The 14,795-nt window shown below is 49.7% G+C and overlaps 3 protein-coding genes across 5 annotated transcripts; 2 read left to right on the top strand and 1 right to left on the bottom strand.

Annotated features, from left to right (window-relative positions):
- The first annotated feature begins 403 nt into the window (after window positions 1–403).
- PPP1R26 (protein phosphatase 1 regulatory subunit 26) lies at window positions 404–11,816 on the top strand. 2 transcript variants are annotated; one of them, XM_064676740.1, is made up of 3 exons: window positions 404–660; window positions 3,389–7,420; window positions 11,280–11,816. In XM_064676740.1, the coding sequence occupies exons 2-3, from the start codon at window positions 3,450–3,452 to the stop codon at window positions 11,326–11,328; spliced, it is 4,020 nt and encodes a 1,339-aa protein (XP_064532810.1). In that variant the 5' UTR covers window positions 404–660; window positions 3,389–3,449; the 3' UTR covers window positions 11,329–11,816. The 2 variants fall into 2 exon arrangements, with proteins under 2 accessions (XP_064532810.1, XP_064532811.1); XM_064676741.1 differs by lacking the exon at window positions 404–660 and adding an exon at window positions 1,409–1,505.
- A 155-nt stretch (window positions 11,817–11,971) lies between these two features.
- Window positions 11,972–12,914, bottom strand: PIERCE1 (piercer of microtubule wall 1). The gene is made up of 3 exons (XM_064676745.1): window positions 12,790–12,914; window positions 12,638–12,716; window positions 11,972–12,473 (listed from the first exon to the last, which is right to left on the bottom strand). The coding sequence occupies exons 1-3, from the start codon at window positions 12,852–12,854 to the stop codon at window positions 12,276–12,278; spliced, it is 342 nt and encodes a 113-aa protein (XP_064532815.1). The 5' UTR covers window positions 12,855–12,914; the 3' UTR covers window positions 11,972–12,275.
- A 2-nt stretch (window positions 12,915–12,916) lies between these two features.
- MRPS2 (mitochondrial ribosomal protein S2) lies at window positions 12,917–14,755 on the top strand. Of its 2 annotated transcripts, none has more exons than XM_064676744.1 (4): window positions 12,917–13,047; window positions 13,122–13,199; window positions 13,365–13,488; window positions 13,844–14,755. In XM_064676744.1, exons 1-4 carry the CDS (start codon window positions 13,020–13,022, stop codon window positions 14,385–14,387), a joined length of 774 nt encoding a protein of 257 aa, XP_064532814.1. In that variant the 5' UTR covers window positions 12,917–13,019; the 3' UTR covers window positions 14,388–14,755. The 2 variants fall into 2 exon arrangements, with proteins under 2 accessions (XP_064532814.1, XP_064532812.1); XM_064676742.1 differs by having other exon boundaries at window positions 13,359–13,488.
- The last annotated feature ends 40 nt before the right edge of the window (window positions 14,756–14,795 follow it).

The raw sequence follows: 14,795 nt of genomic DNA, 5'->3' as shown, positions 1-14,795 counted from the left end.
AATGACTCCACGAGCCAAAGCACCGGCTGCCCCAGCTGCTGGAAGCAGAGGCCTCGGCTCTCTGCGCCTCAGTTCTAGTTCTGCACCCCCCAAACTTTGCGCTTGGGACGGTCAGTGTCACGTTTTGCAGATATTTCGAGTTTCCCCCACTTTGGCACCCCGAAGGGGGCGGGATGGATTACCCTCGACTCTTATCTCACACGTATCTTGCTCTTTCCCCCTGGTGTTTCCGCAGCCACTCAGCGCTGCTGGACCAGCGTCTGGAGCCCGCCCCGCGGGCTGCCGGAGGCCGCGGCTCCGCGGTGCCCCTTCTCCGCCGGCGGACCTTCCGTTACGATCGTTACCGAGCTCCAGGCGCCCTCCTTCCCTTCCCTTCCCTCCCTCCTTCCCGCCCCTCCGCGCCGGCTCCCGGCCGCAGCGGCCGCTCCTGCCTTTGTGCCCCGGCCGCGGTGCGGTCCCTCCCCGCCTCCCCGGCGGAGCCCTGCGGCGCATGCCTCCCGCTCCCCGGGGGCAGGGAAGGAAGCGCCGCCCGCCCCTGCACCAGTGCGGCGGGCAGCGGCGGAGCGGAGCCCGGCGGAGCGCACAGCCCGGCCGGGGCTCCGCCGATTCCCCCTCCCCGCCCCGCGTACCCCCCGTCCCCTCTCGGCCTCCTCTCGGCAGGTGAGCGCCGGGCGCCGGGCGGGGGGCGCGGGCCGGCGGCCGAGGGAGGCCCCGGGAGCGGGGCGGCGGAAGGCGGGAAGGGGGAGCCATGGCGGCGCGGGCAGGGCCCGGCCGGCCGCGGGCAGCGGGCGCGGCGCCCCGCGGGGGTCCCGCGTGCGGCCGCTGCGGGCGGACCCCCGCGGGTGGGGGGGAGGCACAGCCCCGCTGTGGGTGCCCCCCGAGGTGGGGGGACCCTCGGGTCCCTCTCGCACACCCTCTGTAGCGGCCGCTGGGGTGTGTATCCCCTCATGTCCCCTCACACTCTCTGTGCGTGCCCGCCCAGTGTGTGTCCACTCATGTCCCCTCACACTCTCTGTGGGTGCCCCCGGGTGTGTGTCCCCTCGTGTCCACTCATGTCCCCTCACACTCTCTGTGGGTGTCCCCGGGTGTGTGTCCCCTCATGTCCCCTCACACACTCTCTGTGGGTGCCCGCGGGTGTGTGTCCCCTCATGTCCCCTCACACTCTATGAGTGCCCCCGGTGTGTGTCCCCTCATGTCCCCTCATGTCCCCTCACACACTCTCTGTGTGTCCCCCGGGTGTGTGTCCCGGCATGTCCCCTCACACAGCGCCTGTGGATGTCCCCCATTGGGTGTCCCCTCATTCCCCTCACAGCGTTCCAGAGGTTATCCCCTTCCTCCTTGAATGTGTGTCCCCTCATTTCCCCTCACAGCGTTCCAGAGGTTATCCCTCTCCTCCTGACTGTGTGTCCCCTCATTTCCCTTCACAGAGTCCCAGGGGTTATCCCTCTTCTCCTGACTGTGTGTCCCCTCATTTCCCTTCACACCCTCTCTGGGTGCTGTCCCTGGTGAGTGTCCTCTTATGTCCCCTCACACCCTCTGTGAGTGACCCCTGGGCGAGTGTCCCCTCACGTCCCCCCTCACACAGCCTCCAGATGCCCCTGGAAGTCCCCTCACAGCCCCCATGGGTGCCCTCAGGTGGGTGCCCCCTCAGAGCCTGGGTGGGTGCCCTGGTGCGGTGCAGTGGCACCAAAATTCACCCCAGTCCCATATAATTCTTGCAGGACAACCACAACCCAGGCGTGGAACAGCAAAAGGCACCTGCCCCTTCTCTAAAAACTGTGGAAATAGGTTAATAGGAAATACGTTGTGGTTTGTTTTTTTTTTTTTTAATGAAGCCGGGAGCTAGAGTGTGTTAATTGCGTTTCTTCAAGGTAATGAAGTATTCTAATTTCTGTCTTTTTGATCCTTAGCTGCTTATTAGTAGGAAAAAATGTTTTTAGTTTATGTTTGCCCTAGTGAATGTGTCAGAGGCCGCATTAGAAACTGTGTTCAGCTATGTGGTTCTAAAAGTCAGGGGGTTTGGGTGCTTTCAGTTAATTCATGGTCAAATACAGGTTCTGTTGGGAGCACTGGCTTTACTGGCATGTGTAGAGCTGAAATAAATCCAAACTGTCTTCAGATGAATAAAAGGTGGAAGTTAAAACAGCGTATGTTGTGTTGTTCCAGGTACCACCCAGCGAGGAGGGATGGTCTTGATCATTATACTTAAAATTTTAATTCTACAGGGATGATGTTTTGAGGTGAATTACCACTGAGGAAAAGAAAGAATTGTCTTCCCTGCTTGTCTGTTACCTTGCTCTCAGTAGTAAATAAATAGAAGTTTGAAAGAGTTTAGAATCATTAATTCTTTAAAATATTTATTGTCACTGATTAATTTGAAACCAGAACTGGAGAATAATTGATGAGGGCAAGGTCAGAGAGGTTTCATAGGGAAAAGAGGGTAATTGTAGGTTGGCAGAGTCCGGTGCCACTCTCCAGTCGGAGCTCACTGCGATTGTGTGGAGCCTGAGCTTGAAGAAATACCCAACTGCTGTAGTGTTTTAGGAATTACTGCCTTGTGCCAACCAGATACTGTTTTGGTCCTACCAAACGATGCTGCAGGTGAAACCATCAGCCCTCATGAGGCCACGTGGAGGCAGAGTTGGGGTGTTATCTGTTGTTTTCTGGATGGTTTTTTTCACTCTTCCATGAAACAAAGCTTTGTTCTGTCTGGGGTTTCTACTGTAACACAAAGAATAGTTCATCATCTCCATCCTGCTTTTGCACACTCCTAAAGATCTGTGTTTGCCAAGGGCTTTTATCCTGCAGTGAGGCCGGATGATTGATGTCTTGGGGTTATTGCTGTGTAGTGTGTTTCAGGAAGAATTAAGTTCCCTTTCCTTCTCTCTGAGCTGCCCCAAGTCCCTCAGCTGTGCATGTTTAATGTCAAGCCAGAACCAGTAAAAGCTATTTTGGGATATTGTTTTCACAGAATCACGGAACATTCTGAGTTTTTGGAGTCCAGCCTCCTGCTAACACAGTTACTCTGCTCTTTGAGTAAGAGTTGGTTTGTCCCCCCCCCACCTCGGATCACGGTCCAACTTACTCTACATCCACATGCAAAAGGGAGTGGGAACTGCAGAAAGAGTTTCAGAAGTGGAGATAATTACCTGAATTTGATTATGATTGTGCCAGAAAATACTGCAAACCACAAATGACGAGTGCTCTGACTTATCCCTGATGGCAGCAGTGACTGATTTACCTGTTGAAGTGGTGTTGACTGCTGTGATTATCTGACACAGTAGTTCTGTGTGTTAATAATTTGCAGTTTATGTTACCAGTATTATTACATGGAATTTCTAGAAGGTATGTGCATAATAGTAAATATTTTCCTTTTTTTCCCTTGTAGGATGGAAGAGAGACCAGTCTGAAAAACTGTTCCATCGTGGACTTTGCTGTTGCCTGCTAGAATGTTCCTTATGAATGCTCCTCCTTTGGTAGCTCTTCAGACAAAATGGGAGTCCTTTGGACCAGCAAGGAATTGTAGGTATCCCGTTTGCTTCCCTGAATCTGACGGGGACGTCACGAGAACCTGTGTAAGTGCAAAAGTTCAGATGATCATAAACAACCTGCAGAGTCAAGAGTCTGCCCTGGGTATGAACAATGAGTGTGGCTGTATTATGCAGAAGAAACAGAAGGGAGAAAAAGGCACCAGTAACAGAGTCACATCCAGCACCCCGTTGCTCCAGAAGCAGCCTCCATATACCAAGTGTGGATCCCCTGAGGATTCAGATGACACTGAAGTGGAAGAGAATGTGGAGTTTGGGACCCTCCTGCTCGATTCTGACAGCGACGACTCTGTGGACCGAGGAATAGAGGAGGCCATCCAGGAGTACTTGAAAGCAAAAGGCAAAAGTGACCAGTCCTTGCCAAGGAATGCGGAGTGTTCTGTGACTACAAGCAGAGACAAAAGGTTTAAGAGAGAATTCTCGCAGGACAAAACGGCTGGTGACCTCCTCCCTGTGAAATTTAAAGCCGAGATGCTCTCTGAAGAGTACCTGTCTGACCACCTGGGAATTGGGAAAAGGCTCCAGCCTGCTTCCCCTCAGAGCATCAGCAGCGATGACTCTTTTGAACAGAGCATACAAGCTGAAATAGTGCAGTTCCTGAATGAGAAGAAGCAGCAAGAAATTAGTAAATGTGTTAGTGAGGGGAATAAAAAGGATTCCCGGGTGAGATCTGTCCTCAAATGCAACAAAGAAACAACAAACAGGACGAACTGTGGTGCTATAAAGCGAGGTTGTAAGGCGCTGCTCCTGAGACACCATCCCAAGCTGCAGAAATCCGGCACACAGTCCAAGTGTTTGCAGTCCAAAATCCAAGCAGAGCCCAGTGAGCTCAGCCAGGTGAACCAAGCGTATCTGGAAATGGGCACTGCCAGCCAGCCCTGGCTCGAGGAGCAGAATGAGGGAAGTGGAGCTCATTACTGGGAGCCAAGGGAAGCACTCATCAAGGAGAGCATGCACACATCTGACTCGAGCAGTGATGATGGCATTGAAGAAGCCATTCAGCTCTACCAGCTGGAGAAAATCAGGAAAGAGGCAGGTGATGCAGCAGACTGTGTCCCTTTGCAGAGGGAACAATTTGATCCAAAGGGGATGGCGGACATTTCTGCCAGCCTGACAATTAGCTCCACAAAAAGTGCCTCACCAGAAATCCGTAAAAGCCCTACAAGCAACAAGAGAAAAGAAATTAATTCCAAGTCAGCGGGATTAGAAAGCACCAGCAATGACTTTAACAAGCTGTTTAAACCACTGAAAAAGGCCAGACATTTTGCACTTCCAGAAAACAAGATCGCTGCTTGTGAGCTCACATTGCAGGCTTCTTGCAGAGCAGACACATCTGCAGAGCTCATGTGTGCAGAAGCTATCCTTGATATTTCCAAAACAATCATGCCATCCCAAATGGGGAGTGACAACAAATCCCTCGCTGCAGACTCCTTCTTTCCTCCCCAGCTTCTCTCATCCTCCCGTTGTGAAAGCGACAGCAGCCTTGTGGACAGTGATGACAGTATAGAGCAGGAAATCAGGGCTTTTTTGGCTCTGAAAGCACAGTCAGAAAACCTTGGAGCAAAGCCTCCCAGCCTGTCACGCTCGATCCAGATGCCTCTGCCTTCTGATCAAAACAGCCTCACCCGTACCCTGGAGCCTTCTCTCCCCAAAACACTGAAGCTATCACTGAGTCAGAAAAGGAGACTTAAAAGGGAAGGTAGAACAGCACAACAAGGGGCATCAAAAACAGCTGAACAGCTGCAGGTGGGACTTTTCCAAGCAGGTAACTATTCAAAATTTCCCGTGCTCCAAGAGGAGTGTGCCCTGAGCAGCCCTGCAGAACCCTGTGATGCTCAGAGCCTCAGCAGTAAAGAGACAAGGCAGCAGCAGCTCGTGTCTCCCAAATTGTCTGGCTCTGATGGCAGATGTGTGGCCTTGGACTCTGTAAACCCTTTCCTGCAGGTTCAGAGTAGCACAAGAAAACTCGTGAAAAATACAACCCAAACTCCAGAGAGGGAGGGGTCGGATGATGAGAGCAGTTCTCTGGACAGCGATGAGGACCTTGATAGTGCTATCAAGGACCTGCTACGGTCAAAAAGAAAGCTCAAGAAGAAGTCCAAGGACCAAAAATCTCAGTGCAAGAAGAGAGTCAGATTCAGCGAGACAGAAGCTCAGCTGCTGGATGATTTCAGCAGCCTCCAACAAAACGAGTGGAAATGTAAAAATCCTGCGCTGCTGAAAAGCTGCCTCTCAAAACCCAAGAAAGCTGTGAGAGAGAACGCAGTGAGGAACCCTTCAGACAGCATGAACATCAAACTTCCCAATGAGAAACCAGAAAACATGAAAAACTTGGAGTTTAACTTACAGCTTAAAAAGGGGAATAAACCTAAACCAGTTTCAAACCAGCGGGTGGCTAAAAATAGAAAATGTACTTTCCCAGCTGTGTGTCACACCGAGGACAGCAGCTCAGTGGACAGCGATGACAGCATTGAGCAGGAAATCAGGAAGTTTTTGGCAGAAAAGGCCAAAGACTCTGCAAGCAATTCAGAGATACAAAAAGATGATTTAGACCTATTTAGAGTGACCAAACAAACTGGTAATAGAGGAAAAGCAAAGCAGCAGCCTTTGGTGGAGAACGAGATCAGCCTCGTGCCGGGTCAGAGTAAAAAGACTGAGGTACCTCAGCAAACTGAGGAGTCGAGGAACTCCCAGAGAACGGAAGGGAAAAGTGCAATGTTGTATGGCAGTGGGAAATGTGCTTCCTCTGCAGAGAATGTTTATGCTACTGGTCAGTCAAAAGCTAAGCAAGGAGTGGGGGGGGTTAAAGGTGGTGCTGGTGAGTTACCTGGGAATGCAACAGGTAAAAAGAATGTCCACAAAACAGAGCCCCCTAAACCCAGCAAAAATGAAGGTTGTAAAGTACAAAAAGTAATGAGTGCAAAGCCTAGATCTAAAAGAAAGAACACCTTTCACCTAAAAATTTCCAGTAAATTTATTGCAGGTCTAAAATATGCCCGGGACAGGAAGAAATCAATGCTTTTGAACAAAAGGCAGAAAGCAGAGAGTTTGCTCGCCCAGAACAGCACGTTGGGAGTGGAGGCAGCTTCCCAGGATACAGATGTGCTTAACCCCTTGCCAACAGGTGAATTTAGTGGGGAGAGTACAACAGCAATAAAAGCATCCAGTTCTTCTCAGAAAGTCACTGTGAGAGTGTCAAGTCCCCATGTAGCAGAAACCTGTGCAGGAGTTGAGACTGCTCCTCTGTGTGTCAAAGAGGAAGCCGAGGGTTGCAGAAAGGCTGATGCCTCAGGAGATCAATCACATTCTCACTTGAGCCTCTCCTCTCAGGAACAGAGTGAGGCAGCAGTAAAAGCAGATCAGGTTTGCAGAGGAACATCCAAAGCTGAGAACACACAGGTGTGGATGGAGGAAGGGGGCAGCTGGGCTGATTCAAATGTAGATCCCCCACGCCCCGAGTGCAGCGTGGCAGCCGGAAAAGCAGATAAAATTAGCAGAGACACAGCTCAGCAGAGTGCACAGGCGTGCAGTAAGGGAGGGAATAACCCCCTGGACAAGAGGCCAGATCCCAGTTTAGCTTGCCGACAGGAGGAATTAAATGTGACAGCAGCAGCAGTGGATAAAACTAGTGGAGGAGCACGTGCAGATAACAGTGTGCAGTTGTGCATTAAGGAAGAAAAAGTTGACAGGCAGGAAGAAATTCAAGTAACCAGCTCCAATTTGGAAGAAAAAATACCTGTCCTGCAGAACAGGGAAACTGCTAGTGAAGTGCACCAAGGGCAGGAATTTTTAGCCAAAACCTGTGCAAAATTTACTGACCTATCTGCAGGGGACTGCCCAGATTCCCTCTTGGAAAAAAAGGTCTCAAATATGTAAGTACACTTTTTTTTTACAGTAACAGTCTTTTTAGAAAATATCTGTCATGGTAATTACCTTGATAAAACTTGAGACAGGAAAGGAGAGACAGTGGGAGATGCTGTTACCTGTATGTCATAAACACACTAATGTGAAAATGCTTCTATTTAACAGGGATATCGTGGATAAACATACATAGTTTTTGTAGAATTTTGTAAATTATTTAAAGTGCTCTAAGGAAATATTTTTTATGATGATTTTTAGGGCTTGCATTACTACAGGAAGCTCTAGTTACTGTAGATAAGATACTGGCTGATCACACTTTAAATTATGAGGCCTCTGATCACCTATCAAAGGGGAACCTGTTTGCGCACAGAATATATTTGGCAACCTGTTAAGAGATCCCAGGAAAACACAGCCTTGGATAGCAATGCAGATTCTCTGACACTGGTCACATTCCAGCTGCCTTAGGACAGTCCTGAGTCCTGTTTTTTTGCTGGAGTCTCAGTCCTCCTCCCCTGAGGACTCTGGGGGTTGTTCCCTGAGGGGAATTCCAGGAGATCCAACCTGGAAGATACAAATGCAAATTCAGGTAAATAAAGTGGATCAGTCTCTCTGCACTGTCCTGTGTAAAGTGATCTCAGCAGCTGCTGGAAGTCCTTTTGAATACCTAAGACCTCCTGCTAGCAGATGATTCCAAGCACAATTGCAGTCTAAGACAAGTGAAGGAGCATTGTCTGTTCAGACAACACGATTTCCCTGGATTTCTCTGGATTTATATACTACTGGGCCTGCAAGGCTGAAACAATTCCTCGCTAGCCTCAATTGACGCCCTGCAGTTACCCAGAGATGGCTTTTGGTTTCCTGAATGAACTTTCTGGAATTGAGTGCCCTTACTTTCCTTTTTCAGAAGTGGTTTCTAAGATGTTACATTTCTGTGAACTTTTCACTGGCAGTTTTTGTGCAATAGAGCAAAGCTGGGTTTGCTGTAGGAAGCCCCGACGTAAACGCCACGGATATTTTCAGCGCTGTTCTTTCATACTGGCTCTTTCTCTGCCTCCGTTTCCAGCAGCCAGAATAAAGCAATTTTTCACCACTGTCTTTTTATTTGTACTGGCTTTAAACGGGATTGAAGTAGCACATTCATGTCACAAAAAAAAAGAAAAGTGCCCTCACACTGGTTTCACTGAAAATTCAAAAAAAAAGTGTGAACTGGAGCTGTTGGTCGTTCTTTCATTTGTGTGTAGTGAAGTCCTTTGAGGAGTTTGTTCTTACATCTTGTCCCTGTGAGTTGATCTGATATTCTCTTTGTCTCGCCTTCTGCAGAACTTCTCTCAGCCAAACCACCACTTAGCATCACTTTGTTCCTCAGTCACTTCAGCCTTCCTCGAGGCTGGCCTTAAAATTGCAAACTGGAGCAAAAGCAGCCAAGACCGGATCCAGTGTCTCATGGTGTCCCTGGTGTGATGCAGAATAGTGGCAAAATGCAGCGTAGCATAGAGTAGAACGAGTAACTGTGGCATGTAGAGAAAGAAACAACATCCTTGGTGTGTTTATGCTGTTGTGCAGTTACGTTTTAAACATGTTTATAGTGCTCACTTGACATTTCTTACTGTCCGGCCGCCTTTTTGTAGTCCTTGGGTTGGTTGGTCGGGTTGTTTAAAAGGTCAGTGTGTTAAATCATCTCCATTTTGTGGTAGGATACCTTGGAAAAGTGGTTTTTTCCTTAGCTCAGTGCCTGCAGTCCCTCTACACAGGCTTATCCTTCGGTCTGCCTTGATTCCGTTGCAGGATTTGGGCCTTTTGTTTGGAATAGGTCAGTAGGCTGGTATTTTAAAATAGAAGTTTTCTGAGTACCTTGCTTTAAAAGGATTAAACTGTATACTTAATTTTCCTAGAGATGGTGGAAGCACTATGTACTGTTTGTATAAAAAGCTGAATGTTTCTCCTCCAAGTTTTCAGTAAATCAACATTAAGACTTTAAAGGTGTCTCGTGCCCCTGTCGCTGTGTCTGTGTCCTCAGTACAACTTGTGAACTGATTCACTTCCAGTTAAGATGCAATTCCAGTTACCTTGTGCTTTAAATAAAACCTGATTTCAAACAGCACTTTTTTTAAATTGATAAACTTGATTTGTATATAGGAAATGGTGTACATTGCTGAGTTTATAATGTTTAATAAATGGGGTTCTGCCCATGGACCATGAAACCGGAGTGCTCCTATGGTTTGTGTCATCATCTTGAGTGAGTAGCATTTTTCTGTTCCCTTTTCTCCCTTCCTGCCTGTGTTCTGAGGGTGCAATTAACTTCTTTAGAACAAAAAAATGAAGGAGAGTCTGCCAGCTACATCGGCCAAACAAAGTGGTGGCTGTTCTGGGAGGTGAGAATGGTGCTTCTTTTAGCAAAACCCCAACAGCAGTTTTCTTTGCTGGTGTTTGTGGTCAAGAAGTGGAGTCTTTCCTTGTGTAACTAAATGTGTGTCAGGGAACATCTGTGGAATTGGGACAACAGCCACAAGAGTGGCATGGCTCCACTGGCAGTGTCCTCATCCTGCTACAGTTTTTATCACTTGTTTAAAAAAAAGTGTGTCTGGGATCAATAAGAAATCCCTCTGAGACATTACTAAAGGTTGACCAGCTGAGGAGTAGAAAGATGATATTGATTTTTTAATTGATAATAATAGTATATCATTATACCACACATGGTACCGAGGTTGGGACTGCAGGGCAGATCTCTCAAGGTTGGATCTTGACAGATGCAGTTCCAAAAGGAGATTTTATTTCCTGTTTATAGCAACCACAACAGCCCCAGAGTGGGCACAGACTGTACAGCCCTCCTGGCCCTTTTCAGCACCCAGTGACAGCTCTGGGGAGTGACCAGAACAAAGTCCTTTTCCCGTTTTTCCACCCTCCAGGGACAGCAATTTATCCTTTACTGCAGTAGATGGAATCATGAACTTGGGTCTTCCCACTCTTGCAAACAATTACCTTTTTTAATGAATGCTGGTTCATATTTTTTAAGAGTGAGCAGTGATTATTTTTTTCAGTCAGAGCACAACATGTGCTAATTTGGATGTTAAGTTATTTAAACCACTTGGTATTTTTCAGTATGGCTCCTGGTAAGTGATGTCCTCCTGGCTGCAGTACCACGGTTCTCAGATAAATCTATGCTTGTGCAGGACTTTGAAAATAGATTTAGTGCTTTATTTTTACCTCAGTGACTATTTTTCAGTGCTTTGGGAGCAACAATCTTCAAGGATCCTCATGAGACCACAAGAACTACCTTAATTTTTTATAAACATTCTTTGCTGCTATTTTAAGAACACGTTTCGACGTGTAGCTGCTTTTTTATACGAGGCAGGAACACACCATCCCTGCCACCATTTCTTTTATTAATGTATAAGCTTTTCAATTTTTCAAACCTTCAGTTTGTGATAGTTCAGCCTCACATAGTTGTATCTGCAAACATGAAAATCTTCCTTTCAAAAGACAGAGTAGAAAGAGACTGTTCCAGGGAGATTCTGTGTGGTAAAATGTGTCATCTTTAGGATGATATTTTGAATTTGTGCAGGTATTTCTTAAGTATTTGGTCTAACATCTGAACACTAAGGCACATTGCATGTCAAACTCTTCAAAGGAACTGGTTTCAGTTCAAGAATAAAACTAAAAGACAAGAAATTGAGGCAAGGAAGAAAAGAGGTGGGTGTTTTCAGATGAAGTGGGAAGATATGTGACAGAATCCACTACAGTTATATTTTTAAGAGGCACTCTTATCCCTAAATTATGCCACCTGCAGAAAAATCTGTGGATAAAAATAATACGTAAAACAGTCACAACTATTTATATTAATTCAGCACTTTGTTATTTTCTTCATTTCAGGAGAAGAAAGGGAAGTTGTAAGAAGCTCAAGGTACTGTCTAGAGTCTAATAGAAGAATTAACAGTGAACAGTAGAGAGTTGCTTATTTATTTTCACATGTTAAATATTTTAAAAGTTAACTTTTCAGGCCTGTTTCTGCTCAGTTTGTTTATTTGTTCCAATGTATTGGTGTGTTTGCAGCCGGGGGGGGAGATTTTACCCAGCTATTCCTTTGTTTGAGATAACCAAGTGCCACAAATAGGGAATATTTATGACACTGAAGAATATCAGTTGCAGTGGTGCTTGGCCATAATACTAAACTCATTATTTATATTTTTTGCAAACAGCTAGAATAGCATTATGTTCATTTTTAATGGATACTATCCCTGTGTTACACCTGTAACATGGGACTGTTTCTCATCCGTAAACAGGCAGAGCAGTTTTTCTTCAAAACTAGTTTTTAAGCTAAAAATGTAAAGGTGTTCCTTTAGTGCAGTTGGACAGTGCAGTTTCACTGGCTGTAGCTACAGTTGTTACAATAAAACTTGAGAAAACGTTTTCTTTTTGATTACTTGTCGTTATTTGAATAATTCCTTAAAGCTTTGTAGTTGTGAGATAGAAGAAACATTAACTTTCTACAAGCAATCCAAAAGGTTAATGGATACCTCTGGAAAACTTGCAGATTGGTTATTCATTGAATAGTAGAGAAGCAGTTTAAATCTTAATTTTTAATTATATGTGGTACATGAGCCAAGAATTTAAAGGATCATTAGTGACAGAGAAGAGGTTAAGGGGATATATGTTGTTCTAGGATTTATATGCTGCCTATAAACTAAGCGAGACGGCTCCTATGAGCTATTTAACTGACGTTTAACCACACTAAATCTTTATAAATTAACATATATAACAATATATGCTATTAACAATAACAGTCGTTCTGTGAATTAGTGGGTTTCATCTCAGCTGTGCGTGGTTTCCCCACCGGGAGAAGCCGCGGTGGCTCCCTGGTGTCCCTCCCTAGCTCAGGTTCCTGCAGTGCGAGGGCCCGCTGGGGTTGTAGCTGGGGTGGAAGTCCATGTGCTCGTAGGCGGTGATGAAGGTGTCGGGGCCCGTGCAGTAGCTCTTCTCCAGCGAGGTGTTGAGGCTGTTGTTCCTGTACATGCCAGCCTTGCCCAGATGATCCGAAAACTTGTGCGAGATGACGCGGAAGCAGGTCTGGGGAGGGGCGAGAAAAGAAGGGAGATGTTTAAGATTGCCCACAGCGACAGCGCCTGCAAAGTTTGGATGCGAAGCTGGGTTTCAGCTACCGGGGACGCCGCGGAGGGCACAGCTTGGCCGTGCTGACCCCGAGCCCCCCCGGGGGTCCCTCCATCACCTACCGGCAGCTCGTGCACCGTGGGGGCCCTGCTGCCGTAGGTCTGGTTGGTGGTGCGGAACCGGGGGTGCGGCGCCGGCTGCCTGCGGGGCGAGAGCACGGGGTAGGTGGGGGCACGGGGGGCTCCGGGGGGCCCGCCCCGAGCTCCCCGCTCACCCGTAGCCGCGGTAGAAGGCGGGCTGTCGGAAGCGGCCGGGCAGGCCGGGGTCGGGGCCGGACATGGCTCAGGGCACTGAGCGTTGCTCGGCGACGGGACGCGATCGCGCCGCGCTCCGCCCCGGGGAGGGCGCGGGGCCCGCCCCGCCCCGCAGGAAGCGGAAAGCGCCGCTGACCTTCCTCATCCTCCTCCTGCTCCCGCTCCCGCTGCCCCGCGGTGCCCTCGGAGCATGGCGGTGCCGCGGCTCCTGCGGGCAGGTGAGCGGGCGCTGCCCAGCCCCGCCTGGTCCGCCCCGGCCCGCCCGTGTGACCCCCGTGTTTCTCTCCCGCAGCGGCCCCGCGGCTCTACAGCACCGTCCTGGTACCGGCCCCGGCCACGGCCACGGCCCCGGTGGCGACCCAGCCCAGCGGTGAGTGTTTTCCCTCCCCGGGAGGCCAGGAGCGATGCCCGTGCAGGTATCGCCTCGTTGCAGCAGGTGGTCGTGGGTGCATCGGGGTCCTTTCTGCAGTCCCAGCTCGTCCCCCAAAACACCAGAGGGAGCAGTGATTGATTGTTTCCCTTCTCTCAGCTGCGGATGACAAGCTGCTGTCAGAGCCTCTCAACCACCCCGACTTCTTCAACGTGAAGGAGCTCTTCACCCTGAAAGATCTCTTTGATGCTCGGGTGCACCTGGGCCACAAAAAGGGCTGTCGGCACAGGTGAGTGGAATTATTTCATCATCCAGTGCTTGTTGACATCAGGAGTGCTTCCATAAACAATGTTTGCTTTGGGGGCTGCACTAGATTGGTCTGAGCCTGGAACTGCCCACACAGGGCAGATTACAGGGACCCCCCACAATGTGGGCACCAAGGGGGGTGAGACCCACAGCCCCCCAAGCCCAGCTGGAACAGACATTGGACACGAGGGCTCTCTGCAGAGAGCACCTCTGGTATCAGCCGGGAGCTGGACTGGGGGAAAGGAAGGTTCCTGTGCGGCCACCCCACATCCAGAAGCGCTCAGTGCCTGCACACCTTGTCCCCGTGCCCCTGTGCCGCCCTCCCTCTGCCCCCACAGGTTCATGGAGCCCTACATCTTCGGCTGCCGGCTAGATCAGGACATCATCGACCTGGAGCAGACCATGCAGCACCTCCAGCTGGCCCTCAACTTCACGGCCCACATCGCCTACCGCAAGGGCATCATCCTCTTCATCAGCCGCAAGCGCCAGTTCTGCCACCTGGTGGAGTGCACGGCGCGGGCCTGCGGCGAGTACGCGCACACGCGCTACTGGCAGGGCGGGCTCCTCACCAACGCCCACATCCAGTTCGGCGCCGGCGTCCGCCTGCCCGACCTCATCGTCTTCCTCAGCAGCCTCAACAACGTCTTCCAGACGCACGTGGCCGTCCGGGACGCCGCCAAGATGAACATCCCCACGGTGGGCGTGGTGGACACGAACTGCAACCCCTCCCTGATCACCTACCCGATCCCCGGCAATGACGACAGCCCCTCGGCCGTGGAGCTCTACTGCAAGCTCTTCAGGATGACCATCATCCGCGCCAAGGACAAGAGGCGGCAGAGCGAGGCCGTCGAGGAGCTGCGGAGGAAAGCTGAGGGCAATTAGAGCCCCCGAGATGGGCTCAGTCCCTTGGGGATGGGTCTCCTGCTCCAGTTCCAAAGGACTGGCTCTGCACTCCGGGCACTGGCTTCTGGCAGGGCTGGGCTGGCTGTGGAAGGGGCCCCCCAGGTCTGCTGTGCACAGAGATCCCGTGGTGGTCACAGCCACACACAGTCCCCGGCTCAAATTGCTCCCTCCAGAGCCACGCAGGGAAAATGGAGCCATGCCAGACCTTGCCCCATTCCTTGGGTTTGTCCCTGTTGCAAGGAAGTGCCGATGTCCTGTGGCCTTCCTGTTCCTGAGCTCATGATCTCACCTGAAACCAGTTGTATCTCGCGCCTCTTCTTAACAAATAAAGGGGTTTATCCCTCTGATCCTTTTTGTTTCTTCCATGGTGAAATGGGAAGGGGAGTC

Source organism: Pseudopipra pipra, chromosome 20, assembly GCF_036250125.1.
Source record: "Pseudopipra pipra isolate bDixPip1 chromosome 20, bDixPip1.hap1, whole genome shotgun sequence".
NCBI classification, from domain to species: Eukaryota; Metazoa; Chordata; class Aves; order Passeriformes; family Pipridae; genus Pseudopipra; species Pseudopipra pipra.
This window is presented reverse-complemented; position numbering and strand designations above follow the sequence as displayed.

Coding starts and splice junctions, on each gene's coding strand:
- MRPS2 (XM_064676742.1), top strand. CDS start 13,020: ATGGCGGTGCCGCGGCTCCTGCGGGCAG. Junction 13,200..13,358: donor GGTGGCGACCCAGCCCAGCG/GTGAGTGTTTTC, acceptor CCCTTCTCTCAG/CTGCGGATGACAAGCTGCTG. Junction 13,489..13,843: donor AAAAAGGGCTGTCGGCACAG/GTGAGTGGAATT, acceptor CTGCCCCCACAG/GTTCATGGAGCCCTACATCT.
- PPP1R26 (XM_064676740.1), top strand. CDS start 3,450: ATGTTCCTTATGAATGCTCCTCCTTTGGTAGCTCTTCAGACAAAATGG. Junction 7,421..11,279: donor GAAAAAAAGGTCTCAAATAT/GTAAGTACACTT, acceptor TCTTCATTTCAG/GAGAAGAAAGGGAAGTTGTA.
- PIERCE1 (XM_064676745.1), bottom strand. CDS start 12,854: ATGTCCGGCCCCGACCCCGGCCTGCCCGGCCGCTTCCGACAGCCCGCC. Junction 12,717..12,789: donor GCCTTCTACCGCGGCTACGG/GTGAGCGGGGAG, acceptor CTCGCCCCGCAG/GCAGCCGGCGCCGCACCCCC. Junction 12,474..12,637: donor CCACGGTGCACGAGCTGCCG/GTAGGTGATGGA, acceptor GCCCCTCCCCAG/ACCTGCTTCCGCGTCATCTC.